Source organism: Pseudovirgaria hyperparasitica (assembly GCF_010093815.1).
Source record: "Pseudovirgaria hyperparasitica strain CBS 121739 unplaced genomic scaffold EJ05scaffold_11, whole genome shotgun sequence".
In the NCBI taxonomy this organism is placed as follows: Eukaryota; Fungi; Ascomycota; class Dothideomycetes; order Acrospermales; family Acrospermaceae; genus Pseudovirgaria; species Pseudovirgaria hyperparasitica.
In genome coordinates, this window is record NW_022985559.1 from 67,825 (window position 1) to 82,066 (window position 14,242).

Sequence of the window (14,242 nt, forward strand, 5' to 3'; positions counted from 1 at the left end):
CATTATCGCCGCCGATGCAAGATCATGTTACTCCAAGCTTGAGAATACGGTACGCGTCTCCTCCCGCAATGAGAGCCTCGGTCGCGAACACGCACCGGAAAAAACCTAGTTGATGGTGGTCTTCCAGCGCATATGCGCATGTTTAAATGTGTTATATCTAGCATCAAGCTATGTACACACCTCTCGTCCCTCGTTGTCCTCGTGGGCACGTTCATAAATGCCAAACCGCCGCTAATATGCCTACTATGCTTATGCCGCCAAATCCATACCGCTCATAACGCTCATCGAAAACATGAAAGGTATCAGATACGCCAATATGCATAGCCCGCTAGAACACAAAATATAAAGGTCCGAAGCACCACCAGTATGTGCTCAGATCATGCCGCGCCGTACAAATGCAACCCTAAGGGAAATGCGTTGTTCTCGATAACGACACCAGAGCGGTTGTAGACGCTCAATACCGTCGATGAAGTCAAGATCGCTAATGACTCGTTACCGAATTGTACCCCAGTCATCTACGGTGCCCATTCCAGTACCAGGCTTCTCCTTCTTCCGGAAAGCATTCCAGAACCGAAGAGTCTCGTCACCAGCACCGGTGACAATGACTTCGCCATTTGGGCTCATGGCAAGATACAGAACTCGATAAGTGTGCCCCGTGAGACTGGCAACCTGGGTCATTGAAGGATACTTCCATACGATGATCTGATTCTGTGAGTAGCCGTGTGTGCTCACTATTTCGTTTGAGTTACGTGACCACGCCAGGTTGCAAACTTGAGAGCCGGTATCGAGGGATGATATAAGGTTTGCCGGTGCTGATGATGATGATGATGGCGGAATCGCCGAGTTCGAATGAGGGATAGTGACCGAAGACCTGACGTTGCTCGAAGAAGCCCCGTATGATGATGTCAGGGTATCCCAGAATTTGATGGTCCGGTCCGCAGTACCACCGCCACTGGCGAGCAGTCCGCGTTGATGTGGACTCCAAGCTATTGCCTTGACAGCTGCACTGTGTTCACTCCATTTGTACGTTGGTTCGGCGTTGAGTTTCTCCCAGACCATCAGCTTGTTGTCGTTGCCTCCACTTGCGAGTTGTCCATCATCGGAATTCCATTTGAGTCCACAGACTTCTTGCTTGTGGCCCACAAGCTTTCGCACCCATTGGTGAGGCTCTCTGACATCCCGATGATAGATGAGTCGATCACGTGAACCAGATGTCAGGATGTGTTCGTTCCATGCTAGTGCACCGACACGAGCGGTGTGACCCGTCATTGTGCGCAGGCGTCGTTGGCTGCCTGCATCCCAAATTTGCACAAAACCTTTTCCCGTGCCAATAGCCAGGTGGGAACCCTGTAAAAAGTGTCAGTGATCGGCGAACTCATGCGGGACATCAGAGAATGCAGACTCACCCGCTGGATCCAATTAACGCTAGTCACTGTATCATCTTGTAATTCGCATAGCTTTGTCACTCTACCTGAAGAGGAGTTCCACATGTAGACACATTGATTTAAACCCACGCCAAGAATATTTTGACTCCCCCAATCCACGAGATTGAGATAGAAATCATCTGCAAGGTCAGGTGCATCGAGAACCTTGTAAGGTACTTTGGCAACATGACGAGGGGCTTTCCTAGGACTCAACAGCATCATTTGACTGCTATGTTTGACAGGAGACAAGCTGTAAATTTCAGATCGAGCATTCAGGTTCGGGTTACTTCTGCTTGATGGTGTCCGATTGGGCGTGGGATGGCCTGAATAGTTCGAGTGGTGTCTGGGTGAGACGTAGGAGAACAGATTCTTGTGCGGAGTAGAGGGAGTTAAGGTGGCGGCTGGAAGTGATGAGGACTGCGTGGGCGGTGTGTGAGATCTTGTCGGGTCGTGAAACGTGGTTCCGTGGTTTGAAGGGGACAGGCTTTGAGGGATTGTCTGCGGTACTGTCGATTCAAACATCTCTGACCGTAATAGAGTGGAGTAGGTACGATTGGCTTCCTCAGCTAGCGTCATTCTGTCAGCCCTGGTTGTTACTTTAGACTATGCAAATCTGACATACTTCTTTGGAAATGTAGCTCGTTGTGAGGCATGCGTTTCGCGGAGCGCGATGGAGTTGCGGGGCTCCCATCTTCATGCAAGAGGCTGTAGCTGGCGTGGAGGTCTTGGCCTGAGCGGTTGGGAATGAATCTGCAGAAGTTAGATCAATCTAACATGCAGCGCAAAGCTGTTCACGTCTTTTTTCTCACCTATCGCCTGCATATGTGCGCTGTCTCTTTCTGCTGGGACTAGCTTCAGGAGTCCGTTCCCGCTCCCTTCCCGTCTTTTTCATAACCTCCAAAGCTCTGCTCAGGGCACTGGGGTCAACAGGAATTGAGCTCCGATCATTCGCTCGAAGATCTGGTCCGTCGCTGTGACGTTTGTGGTGGGCTGTGGGAGGCGTCTTTGACTCGGGTGGACTCAATAGAGGGGGAGTCCGAATCTCTTTCGCATACGATTGAGAGGTCATGGCGATCGCGGGCTCGTCCCCGTTGACAGCCATGATGCGCAAGGTAAGGATGCGACAATGGTGACGGCAAGATCCCGGGCGGGTGAAGTTTGCCGCCAGGTGAGGCTTTGGGTTAGAGTCGCGATGCGCCGAACGAAGTGAAAGTGGAAGTAGAGCGATTTCGAAGATTGCAGATGGTTGGTTGAGATGAGGATAGATCGATAGCGATATTGATTGTGTGTGAGTTCCAGTCCATAGGTATTCACCCCTTTGAGCAAACGATGGTAAACGCGGCGGTACGCAGTGCGCACAGCTGCAAAGAGAGCAGGGCAGGACAATCAAGCGCTTGTCCAGCTCATTGTTCGGTTATGGGCGCGTCGGTTTGAAGGATGGAAAGGCGGTGGTATTTGGATAGAGAGAGTGGTGATGGAGTTGAAGGCAAGTGGATAGGGTGTGATGATTGTCTATCACGGTGGGCAGACAAATGGTAACGGGGGAGCCGCTAGTCAGTCCAAATACGGAAAGGTCGCAAAGCGGGCGCGGGAACCTTGGAACACTGGCAAGTGTGAGTGAATGAAGGGGGATTTTTGGGCGACAATGAAGAGCTGTTGAAGGAGTGAAGGTAGCAATATGGATGAATGCGGCTCGCAGTGGTAGCAGTAGCAGAAGCAGAAGCAGTAAGTAATTAGTAGGCGCGGCAAGGTTGTTGTGTACGTGACTTTGGGCGGAAGTGGAATGTTTTGATTTACAGCGACGCGATGCACCAGATGTAGCTAGTAAGACAGGAGATGGGGAGCGTGTTATTGACTTTTTGTTGACTTTGTTGTGGTGCCCCGGTCCCGGTGCGTGGCAGGACGCAGGTGTAGCAACGGTAGTGTGTAGGTCGCAAATCGATAGGCTGAGGCTGGCCGGACGCGCTGGGCCCACTACGGAGAATGTGCACTACTGTATGAGTATTCTGATGCAGCGCCAGCCAAATCCAGTCATGACTTGCGGACTTGACGGTCTTGACCTAATTGACGGTCTACAGTACCAGTTACCAGTACCTACAGTGGTAATAAGAGCACGCGCGTTGAGGTGGACTTGCGACTTTGACTGTGACGGCCTTGTCAGGCTGCCTAGGACCACGGGACCACTCACCACTCCTACTGACTTTGACCATGGATTGGAGCCTCAGGCATACCTCGCTGCATCCTATGACTGCCCCGGTCTTACGTGCGCGTGGGAATAGACTACTAGTAACTTACCTCTTAGGTAGACGGGCCTTACTTATCCTACCTATTAATCATCACCTGGATAATTACCTACTGTAATCAGCAGCAGTCACTCGGGAGTCGGAATACAGCCAGCTGCCCAGTGACTATTACACCCGCTAACTTGGATCTCATCCTCATGACGGCGGCCAGGATGTATTACCTCAGGCTACCTACGACTGATTACTATGAACTGTACTCTACATACTCTATACCTACTGCTACTGTACCCCCACCACCAACCCCACCTCTCTCTCAGCGCCAGTTTCACATTCGGACCTGTCATTCCCCCCCAACCGCGCGCCCGATGTGATGTTACTGTTACTGCTAACCACTACTGGGTACTGTGCTGCTGCTACTACTGCGGAGCTGCTCCTCCTGCTCTTCCTGCTGCTCCTCCTCCTCCTCCTCCTCCTCTTCCTCCTCCTGCTCGCCAGCAGCGTCTAAAATGCTCAGTCAGCTGCTGTGAGTGACTCCGGAGTCGTCCGAGTGCAGGTCAGTGTGAGTGTGAATTGGAGGCGTCTGGCGGGTCTTCTCCACGAGTCTCGTGTGCAGCCACCAGATTGGTTATTAGCTCTTCTCTTTTCCTCTCTCTCTGCCAGGGCCTATTACATCAACCTCTGGCCACTCCTATGCCACAGCTTCCATTCTGCTCAATCCGCGCCCTGCACCAGCTTCATTCGTCTTCATCGCTATCTGGTGTGCGGGTCCAACATCGCTCTCTACGCAACATGCCTCCCTCCCTTGCTGCCGCCAACGACTTCTTGTCCTACGTGAACAGCTCTCCCACTCGTCAGCCTTCCCTTCCGCCTTCCTCGGCGCCTTCTAACCCAATTGCTGACCCTCCAAAGCTTTTCACGCCGTCAAGGGAGCTAGAGATCGACTCGAGAAGGCCGGCTTCAAGCCCATCAAAGTATGACCATGTGCTCTCGTGCTCACTTCCAAAACTCCTCGATTTTTCTCCATTTTTCTCGATTTTCTTTTCTTCTTCTAGACTTTTAGAAGGGTGCACAGCAAATGCGCGACGCCCTCAAAGTGCTCCCCTTGACATTTATTCGCCGCAGTGTCGCAACTTTAAAGTGTTGCGCAACCACTAACGCAATTCGCAGGAACGGGAACCCTGGTCGTCGACTCTTCAACCCGGCGGAAGATATTACCTCACTCGAAACGCCTCGTCCATCGTAGCCTTCGCCATCGGCAAGAAATGGAAGGCTGGCAACCCTATATCCATGATAGGCGCGCACACCGATTCTCCTTGCCTTCGCATTAAGCCAGTCTCAAAGAAACAGAGTGATGGTTTCCTACAAGTTGGTGTCGAGACATATGGTGGAGGTTTATGGCATACCTGGTTCGATAGAGATCTGAGTATCGCCGGGAGAGTCATGGTCAAGCACGACGGACGTGTCGAACAGCGCTTGGTCAAGGTCGATCGGCCTCTTCTGCGAATTCCTACTTTGGCCATCCACCTCGACCGCCAAGAAAACTTTCAGTTCAACAAAGAAACTCAACTCTTTCCTATCGCCGGCTTGGTCGCGGCAGAGCTGAACAGGCAGGAGTTGTCTGAGACTCCTAACAAACCCGACGGCGAGAAAGCAAAGAATGACGGTCCCTTTGAGCCGCTTCAGCTTCCGACCGAGCGACATCATCCTTTCATCGTTCAGATCATTGCCGATGAAGCAGGTGTACCTGTAACGGATGTTGTTGACTTCGAGATAGTGCTCTACGATACTCAGAAGTCTGCCGTTGGTGGCTTGAATAACGAGCTGATATTCTCGCCACGACTCGACAATCTGATGATGTCCTACTGCAGCACCCAGGCTATCATCAAGTCTCTTGAAGACGCAACCGCCCTTGATGGCGATCATACAATCAGACTGATTGCATTGTTCGATCATGAAGAAATTGGCAGTCAGACCGCACAGGGTGCCGACTCTAATCTTTTACCATCCATAATACGCAGATTGTCAGTCCTTCCAAACGGAAACCACGGATCCGAAAAATCCTACGTCCATGCCTCCGACACTGAGGTAGATACTGCTACTGCATACGAGCAGACTCTGTCTACCTCGTTTTTAATATCAGCAGACATGGCCCATTCCGTACATCCAAACTATCCCGCCAAGTATGAGTCTTCGCATCGTCCCGAAATGAACAAAGGCACTGTCATCAAGATTAACGCCAATGCTCGCTATGCAACAAACTCTCCTGGCATCGCATTACTTCAAGAGTCTGCCAGGCGGGCAAAGAAATCATCCACGAGCACATCAAGTACCGCAAACGGTGTTCCTCTACAGCTTTTCGTTGTAAGAAACGATTCGTCATGTGGTAGCACTATTGGTCCAATGCTGTCGGCGGCTATGGGCGTCCGGACCTTGGACTTGGGCAACCCGCAACTGAGCATGCATAGCATCCGCGAGACTGGGGGTGCCCATGACGTCGAGCATGCTATCAATTTATTCGAAAGCTTTTTCGCCCATTTTTCTGAATTGGAGACGAAGATATTGGTCGATTGACTCCCAATCGCCTCTCCTCCGAAGGAGAGGCTGTAGGTAAAGCCTCACTTCAGACGTTGTAGATATGTAGCAGTAGACGAGACCGACGACGACACGAGATTTAGCATTCTGGAGGTGGTGCTCATGTTGTCTCTGGGTATATGGTGGGGGTATGTGACAATCTGACTCGTGTCGGAATGATAACATTATGGCCAATGAATCGTGGACTACCTCGTGGCGGGGTGACGTCCGAGTACCTAAGGTGGGGCTCAGGCTCATTGTTCAACAGTTCTTTTAGAAGAAGTTCAGCCATCTAATACAGATCTCCTTTCTTGCCAAAGCAAAAATTAAATACGTTCAACAACATGAGTGTCTCACATTGCTTGACAGGCGACAAAGTCGCAATCGATGCATTCCTAGACCAATTCGATGTACGTGGATCTGGGTCATTCGTGCGCGCAATACTTCTAATCATGGGAATCAGGTCTTCCTCTTCGACTGCGATGGTACGCGCCCTCTCACTACCAACATAAACATACGCACTGCACATAGTCATGCTTCAGGTGGAATATAATACTGACAATTATGCGTGAAGGATAGGCGTGCTATGGTCCGGCAATCACATCTTCCCTGATGTACCCGAAACCCTCGACATGCTGCGGAACAGGGGCAAGAGGCTCGTTTTTGTGACCAACAATAGCACGAAGAGCAGGCAAGACTACAAAGCAAAGTTTGACAAAGCTGGCATCCAAGCCAATGTGGTACGATAGCCGATTCTCGAGGGCTGCGATCGAGCTCACTATGCTCTAGGAAGAAATCTTTGGTTCGTCCTACAGCGCCGCCATCTACATCGCGCGGATCCTTGACCTCCCCGCCGACAAGAAGAAGGTATACATACTTGGCGAATCAGGTATCGAGCAAGAGCTTGCGTCCGAGGGCATCAAATACTGCGGTGGGACGGATCCAAACATGCGCCGCGACATCGAACAAGAAGATTTCGATGCGCTCGCAGATGGCTCTGCATTGGATCCGGAAGTTGGCGTAGTTCTTGCTGGTCTTGACTTCCACGTGAATTACCTAAAGCTTGCGTACGGTCTCGCCTACCTTCAACGTGGAGCTGTCTATCTCGCTACCAATACAGACAGCACCCTACCCATGTCCAAATCTTTCTTCCTTGGTGCAGGAGGGGTCGGAGCACCACTCGTTACAAGCTTTGGGAAAGAGCCACTCTCTTTAGGCAAGCCAAGTCAGGCAATGCTGGATGCTGTTGAGGCCAAGGTCAAGATGGATCGGAGTCGGACCTGTATGATTGGTGATCGACTAAATACCGACATCAGGTTCGGCATTGATGGGAAACTAGGCGGCACCCTCGCAGTCTTGACTGGCGTGAGCAAGAAGGAAGAGTTTCTAGCTGATGGCGCAGAAACAGTACCGGCAGCCTATGTGGAGAAGCTTAGCGACTTGTTGGGCTGATAGGATCGCATATTTATGATGTGGCAAGCTGGAGTTAATTCTCGTGGAACATACTAGGAGACCTAGAGCATATGACTGCTTATTCAGCCCAGCCTATACTTGACCTTTCGATTGTTTTGCACAGTGATTGTAATTGGTTCATCAGTGTGTACTTAAACGCGAAATAACGCGTGGACGCGTCCATTTCTTGGCGGCGCGTCTTCCGACATTCCGGCGACAGGGCTACTACTCATTTGATCCCCACCAGAAATACAGCATTGCGACAAACGAATTGCTATAACTAGCCAACATACATACACCATGCTTCGGTCAGATAATCGCATCGATCCCAAGCGCAGAGCGCACCTAAGCCATAAGAAGCGACAATTCGCCGATTCAGAGTTCAAACAACAACACTATGAGCACCGATTGAACTTTTATGAATTACCGCCGACGACGGAGATCAGCTTGGAAGAGTTTGAGGAATGGGCTATCTCCAGGCTAAAAGGTCACACCCACAACGCTCGGTGTTCTTATAACCTAGTCGACTGACAAACGGACAGTGCTCTCTGAGCTCGAAGCATGCTCATTTCGCAACCGATCTCCGGAAGAAACAACTTCATATATGTCTTCTATTCTAGAAAAACACTTGCCTCTGCACTCAAATTCATCGCGATCATCTACGTTACAGGATGAACGCAGAAAAGACCATTACTCGCATTTTATACTCCGACTTGCCTTTTCGTCGACGCCAGACCTGCGCCAGAGGTTTGCACGTCTCGAAACCATGCTCTTCCGGCTGCGTTTCAAAGAGGACGACACGAGGGAAAAGCAAGCGTTTGTAAAGAGCCTCAACTTCGACTGGGAAGAGATGTCCAAGGAAGAGAAGGAGGAACTTGCCAAAGACCTGCTTGCGACAACTCCGGGCATTAGAAACGTAGATGAAGAAGGATGGTTTAAAGTGGATTGGGAGCAAGTCCCAGAACTGGTTGAGCAAAGAAGGGTACTTCTCAGGAGAGGAAGGGCGTATGTGCCGCAAAGGGAACAAATGAGCTTGGTCCTTGCAGAATTCACCAAACGGTTGGACTCTGCACTCGAGGCAAGCATTTCAGTCACTATCAACATTGCGATCGTTGAACCTAACCAGTATTAACAGCTTACCTCTCGAGCACTACCTCGATTAGACGAAGACGATCGCCTGAAGCCTATACTCGAGCATTTGTCCACTAATTTCACTGCCCCTGACGTCGCATATAGTTCAGCAGACGGTGATATAGCAGGAATGTCCGTACCAACCGCTGCAAACATCGACACGCTCTCGCAGCATTTTCCCCTTTGCATGCAGAATCTACATCAAACTCTGCGTGCGAATTCACATCTGAAGCATTTGGGCCGTCTACAGTATACGCTCTTCCTAAAGGGAATCGGACTGAGCCTCGAAGAATGCATAATCTTCTGGCGCCGCAGCTTCAAGCTCATCACCGACGAGAAGTTCAACAAGGAGTACCGATACAATGTGCGCCATGCGTATGGTGACGTTGGAGGTGATGCAAACCGCCGTGGACGAGGGTACACGCCATACTCATGTCAAAGGATCCTCACGGAGCCTCTTCCAGGTCCAGGTCAATCGCATGGCTGTCCGTATCGAACATTCGCACCTGACAACCTAATCTCTCTGCTTCAGAAGGTGGGTGTAAGCGACCGCGAACTGCTGAGGGGTGTCAAGGAAGACGTCGGCAAGCAAAGGTATCATATTGCTTGTAATAGGGTGTTTGAACATGCACACAGAGTTGAGATCAAGACTGTTAAGGATCAAGGTACGTTGGGGGCGGCGCAGCTGGATACCATTGTGCATCCGAATACATACTTCAAACGCAGCTGGATGCTGAAGCACCTGGGAGAGGCGGGAGTAAAAGAAGAAATGATGGATGAGAGCTGAAAGACTCGAAAGGGACTACTGGAGTTGGATACTATGGCGTTCATGGACTGCGCACTTGGACCGGCCCGGGGAATAGCATGACTGGGTCGTAATGTAGGCATATCACGTTTAGCGCATTGTTTTGACGACGACAAATGGGCAGCTTCACCAAATTCAAGACATACATTCTTGTAGAAATCACAGGGCTGATACAAAACACTCCCCATCTTGGGAGAGGCGTCGGCGTTTCACCAAAGCATACGTCCCTCTCCACGATCAGACTGTGAAGCACCCATCACAATTCATCTCACGCTGGCGCAGTCATTCCCGCAAGACCCCAAGCAGCAATCAGCGCTCCCGAAACACCCCTAAACACCGCCTTGCTAGGCATGCCTTCCCTCCAACAGATCCACGCGTCGACCGCCCCAACGTAAAGCCCAAGCGTCGCCATCACCATATCAAACTCCACGAACCTCTCGCGAAAGTACAGCATGAACATAGACAGGCCCACGACAGTGCCGCGAGCAGAGCTGAGAACCATGATAGCTTGCGCCTCCTTGGACAGGGCGACGCGCGGCGGGAGCCCGAATTCGAGGATGGCACCGTGTGCGTTGAAGAAGGGCCATAGGCCGCCAAATGTCACGGCGGAGGCGACGAAGAGGGAGGGCGTCTGGAAGAGGGTGAAGTGCTCAAACATGGTGTTGATTGTGAGGAGTGGGAGTTTGGGGGCGTGATGTTTGTGTTTGTTTGGACTTTGCTCGGATGGGGTTTTGGGCCGATTGTGATGGGTCGTTGGGTTCAAAGTGAGAGGGGAGAAGGGGGATGGGATATAAGAGGCACGGTTAATGTTTTAAATAGTGTGAGGTTGCGCTGTGCTTGCAGGCCGGGTTACGTTCATGGGTGCCGCGCTAGGACAGATTGGGATGAGTAGTGAATAGAGCTCTCTATTCGTCAAGTCGTACATATTCCGAGCGCATATCGCCATACCGCTAAATTCCAAAACTACCTCCCATAGTTGAAACGTGTACTCCAACTGATAGAATACTAGCAGCCGCCGTGAGTCTTCGGACCGGCTCAATCGTATGTATCGAGTGTATTGCTTCATCTGACTTCATAACTCAAAACACGCCTGTGTTTTCATGGAAAGGGTAACAACATCTGCTCAAGCTCGAGATTATGTATCTGGTCCAAGCCCTGCTGCATACAGATCATGGTCATTACAGCACCTTTAAACCAACAGGCGACACTCCAGATGTCAGTCCCACGATCCCAATCATCGCCGACAAGCCCACAGCCACGAATCGGAACATGGCCTGCCCAGGACGACCATGCTGACTGAGAACCCAGGCATCCATAAATGCAATGTATCCCACCACCGACCATATAATGTCAATGGCTTCCAAGTGTTTCGCAGCGTACAGAGCCAGTACTGATAGACCGATCGTCGTATCACGTGCGGAGAAGACTGTAATGACTGGGAACGCGGGCTTCGCGGCGGCAATGGATGGTTGAAAGCCAAACTTCGTGAGCGCGCTCGAGGCGCTGAAGACAGGCCAAGTCCCACCAGTTGCCGTGAGTGCGGCGACGAGTATGGAGGGGATGTGGCGGTTCTCGAAGTGTTCGAAATGGGAGAATGCGAGAGTGATGATAGCTCCGCTCAGGAGGTGGGCGATTTCTCCGGTAGCCATGAGTCTCGACGAAGATATTTTAGTATGGACGATGTGGGTGGGATATTGGACTGCAGAGTAAGCAGGATGCTCTGTGTATTTCGAGTTGCCGGGCGAATTTTGCGAGTGCTAAGTTTGAAGCACAGGCGGTGGGATGAGGACAGCCCTGTTTCCCCCATCTACCTTGCCTGCTTGTTCTGATCTACATATAGATATTGACATCATTGACCATGCCGTAATAGCGGCACAGTCAAGGTTGCTTGCAGCGATATCTTGATTCCATGTTACCGCTGTCATACGGAGCGGGCATATGGGTGTGTCGGAACCTTCCGCCTTGCTACTAGGCATTCCCTTGCGGCCCGCATCGTCGCTAGCTGCCGAATGGGGCTTTCGGGCTTATTTGGCCGAAAGTCTCACAATATCATACTTTATCAATCAAAGACGCATGACCGCCCAACATCCCCATCTTCCCATAAGTGGCCAATTTTCTCCAGAGCTGTGCCATCAGCTGCAGCTTAGCCGCCCATCCCACATGATATGACCAAGTTGCCTTGTTTATCCTCCCTTTTCCTGAACGATCTATCATGTCATACTTCATCGCTAGGACAGTCAATCTTGTGGTCGGCAAGACACGGTCTGACGAAGAGCAAGACATAGTCCAAAAATCGGCACTATCAGGACCTAGCCTGAGAAGGCCGATTATACTCGCTCGCGCGCAACACCAATTGTAGTCTCTGGTTGGTTTACGGAATGCGTACTTTTATTCGAACTAAGGCAAGCTCATCAAGATCATCCGTCAAAAGTCTGAAGCTATTCCGGAAATTCCAATCGCAACGATAATGATAACGTGTCAAGAAATCCTCCACAAGGTAAGAGTACACAAAGGCTACCCAGGGTTCCAACATTTTGGTCACTTGACTCTGGTTAGGCCAACGATATTCCAACCGCCCATTTCCGCTCCCGATCATGTGCGGATAACGAAGTATTGAGCTCAAAACTCAACAACATGTGACTTTGCTGGCTTGGCAGCTGATCCAGAAGTACTGGGTCTTCCGCGTGTAGATTCAGTGGCAACTGACGTCGAGCTCGGAGATGTCCAAATCATACTCTTCTGTAGAAGAGAAAAGACTGTGGATTTGGTGAAGATCTTGAACCAGTATGCGGACACAGCTGGCGCGCAGCTGACGATGACAGTCCCCGAAACTTCGGCGGTTCTGGCACTGTATGTCAGATGGCGAAGATGACTAGAGGTAATGGAACTCACGATATAATTCCAAGAAGGATCCCGTACCAGAAAGGGTCCTTCCCCTCGTAAATGATGACCCTCAGGGCGAGCGATACGACACTCAATGCTACGAGGCTGTGAAAGGGCGATCAGCTGAGTTTGAAGCATTGGAAGATGCCGTACTGAACCTACATGACACCAGTAGAAAATACAATCCCTAGATGAATCTTCTTCGAGGTGCTCAGTCGAAGATGCATGATGATCGGGAAAGGTAGCAGAAGTATCACCAGATCCGCAATCACGGCAAAGACTCCCACGATAAGACTTATCCAAGCGGAGTCAGAACATCGCTTGAACGTGACGTCTGCCCACGCCTCTCCAGATCGTGGGACACAAAAGACGCCACTGATGACAATATTGAGCCCAAAAATGATAGCCATGAGGAAAATCCAGATGTAGGAGGAGATTCTGAGCCACTTTACCTTCCCAAAGATGCGGAGATAAAGAGCGAGGATCGCAGATTTCGCAGCCCAAAGAGTTGGCGCGATGATCATTTGACTGAGAATTTGATTCTAGCTGCCATTAACTACGATTCTTGTAGATTCAGTGAGTTTCCTATGGTTTTACCTGCATAACTTGGTCTGTCAACATGGCAACGGACGTATCCCAGGAGTGCCTGCCAATGCCAGCTTCGCACACTTTGACATGTTAACAATAGTGTATATAAATTCGAGGCTCACTCACTCTTTCTCTGGGAAGCAAAGTAAACAATGCCCCCGGCATGAGCTAAGAAGCAGAGGTCTATGAAATAACAGTCAGTATAGCTGTAATAGCTTCTCGTCATATTCTTACAGTCATCAATGAACAATCGCCTAGTCAGACGTAGGTTCGTATAGGCTCGAAAGATGAGGAAAACAGTGCTCAAGATTATCAGAGTGAGCCCTCCAGCGAATTGGGAGTCCTTCAGAGAAGGCGGATTGATAAAGTTCGACGGGGCACCGCTAGGGTTTGTCGACATGGGAATGAGAGATGGATCAACGCCTTGTGGAGCTGCGTTCATTTTCGATGTCGTGAAGAACCTCACTCTGAAGCTGAGTTCTAGTGGTGAAAGTTACTGTGGGTCTGGAAGAACCTGTGGCGATGTAGTTGATCTTAATCAGGCTGCGAAAGCTGAAAATAGAAGCGCCTGGCTCATCAGTGCTCCCTTGTTATGAACATGCATGCATGTATGTCACAAATGGTCCCCCAGAGTAGGAATGGGGGCGAGGGCACTGCTCCCTGGAGCATTTTTGCTCGTTTCACTGGCTTCGTTCGATCTGAGTCTAGTTTGTGTTGCTCCTTAGGCAGTTCTCCAGTGGAGTCTGGGTATCCTAGCTGCCGTCTCTTGCATGCAGACCTGTGCATAACTGGGGGCATGGCTGAATATTTTGAGTCTGCGGTTGGAATACCAGGATGATTGCAGATTTAAAGGCATCAAAGACATGACTAGCAGCAGTTCTCAAACTTGGTCAACCTCTCCTTGTGTGAGACATGAGTTGATTGCGCCTTGATATACGCCGTGTCTTAGGACAGGTTACAGCTTACAGGGGTTTCTGGAGAAAACTGTAGAGCAAGTAGGAGGCGACCAGCATAACTGCTCGTTTTAGAAATGATTGTCCTTACTTTCAGATAATACATCCGAGTGATGTTATATATCAGAATCGAAGACCACTGAATAACAACAGTGAGCCAGTTCCACCATTCACAATCCACAAGATATTCAT

The 14,242-nt window shown here is 50.4% G+C and overlaps 7 protein-coding genes across 7 annotated transcripts; 3 read left to right on the top strand and 4 right to left on the bottom strand.

Moving 5' to 3' along the window:
• Positions 1–492: 492 nt before the first annotated feature.
• Positions 493–2,493, bottom strand: EJ05DRAFT_441405 (cell cycle regulatory protein; the record flags this gene model as incomplete). Its single annotated transcript, XM_033741987.1, has 4 exons — positions 493–1,347; positions 1,407–1,990; positions 2,047–2,174; positions 2,234–2,493. 4 exons carry the CDS (start codon positions 2,491–2,493, stop codon positions 493–495), a joined length of 1,827 nt encoding a protein of 608 aa, XP_033598773.1.
• Positions 2,494–4,456: 1,963 nt separating this feature from the next.
• On the top strand, positions 4,457–6,238 carry EJ05DRAFT_441319 (aspartyl aminopeptidase; the record flags this gene model as incomplete). The annotated part of the gene is made up of 3 exons (XM_033741981.1): positions 4,457–4,517; positions 4,577–4,638; positions 4,835–6,238. The coding sequence occupies 3 exons, from the start codon at positions 4,457–4,459 to the stop codon at positions 6,236–6,238; spliced, it is 1,527 nt and encodes a 508-aa protein (XP_033598774.1).
• Positions 6,239–6,582: 344 nt separating this feature from the next.
• Positions 6,583–7,690, top strand: EJ05DRAFT_466622 (4-nitrophenylphosphatase; the record flags this gene model as incomplete). Its single annotated transcript, XM_033742815.1, has 4 exons — positions 6,583–6,648; positions 6,702–6,723; positions 6,818–6,978; positions 7,028–7,690. 4 exons carry the CDS (start codon positions 6,583–6,585, stop codon positions 7,688–7,690), a joined length of 912 nt encoding a protein of 303 aa, XP_033598775.1.
• Positions 7,691–7,840: 150 nt separating this feature from the next.
• EJ05DRAFT_62262 (DNA primase large subunit) lies at positions 7,841–9,751 on the top strand. Its single transcript, XM_033749813.1, has 3 exons — positions 7,841–8,177; positions 8,233–8,768; positions 8,826–9,751. Exons 1-3 carry the CDS (start codon positions 7,991–7,993, stop codon positions 9,606–9,608), a joined length of 1,506 nt encoding a protein of 501 aa, XP_033598776.1. The 5' UTR covers positions 7,841–7,990; the 3' UTR covers positions 9,609–9,751.
• Positions 9,752–9,894: 143 nt separating this feature from the next.
• EJ05DRAFT_501825 (uncharacterized protein) lies at positions 9,895–10,284 on the bottom strand (the record flags this gene model as incomplete). The annotated part of the gene is made up of 1 exon (XM_033747163.1): positions 9,895–10,284. One exon carries the CDS (start codon positions 10,282–10,284, stop codon positions 9,895–9,897), a length of 390 nt encoding a protein of 129 aa, XP_033598777.1.
• A 260-nt stretch (positions 10,285–10,544) lies between these two features.
• EJ05DRAFT_62260 (uncharacterized protein) lies at positions 10,545–11,549 on the bottom strand. Its single transcript, XM_033749812.1, has one exon. It carries the CDS (start codon positions 11,273–11,275, stop codon positions 10,805–10,807), a length of 471 nt encoding a protein of 156 aa, XP_033598778.1. The 5' UTR covers positions 11,276–11,549; the 3' UTR covers positions 10,545–10,804.
• Positions 11,550–12,245: 696 nt separating this feature from the next.
• Positions 12,246–13,539, bottom strand: EJ05DRAFT_487244 (uncharacterized protein; the record flags this gene model as incomplete). Its single annotated transcript, XM_033745598.1, has 6 exons — positions 12,246–12,468; positions 12,519–12,614; positions 12,672–13,051; positions 13,107–13,177; positions 13,224–13,280; positions 13,332–13,539. 6 exons carry the CDS (start codon positions 13,537–13,539, stop codon positions 12,246–12,248), a joined length of 1,035 nt encoding a protein of 344 aa, XP_033598779.1.
• Positions 13,540–14,242: the final 703 nt, after the last annotated feature.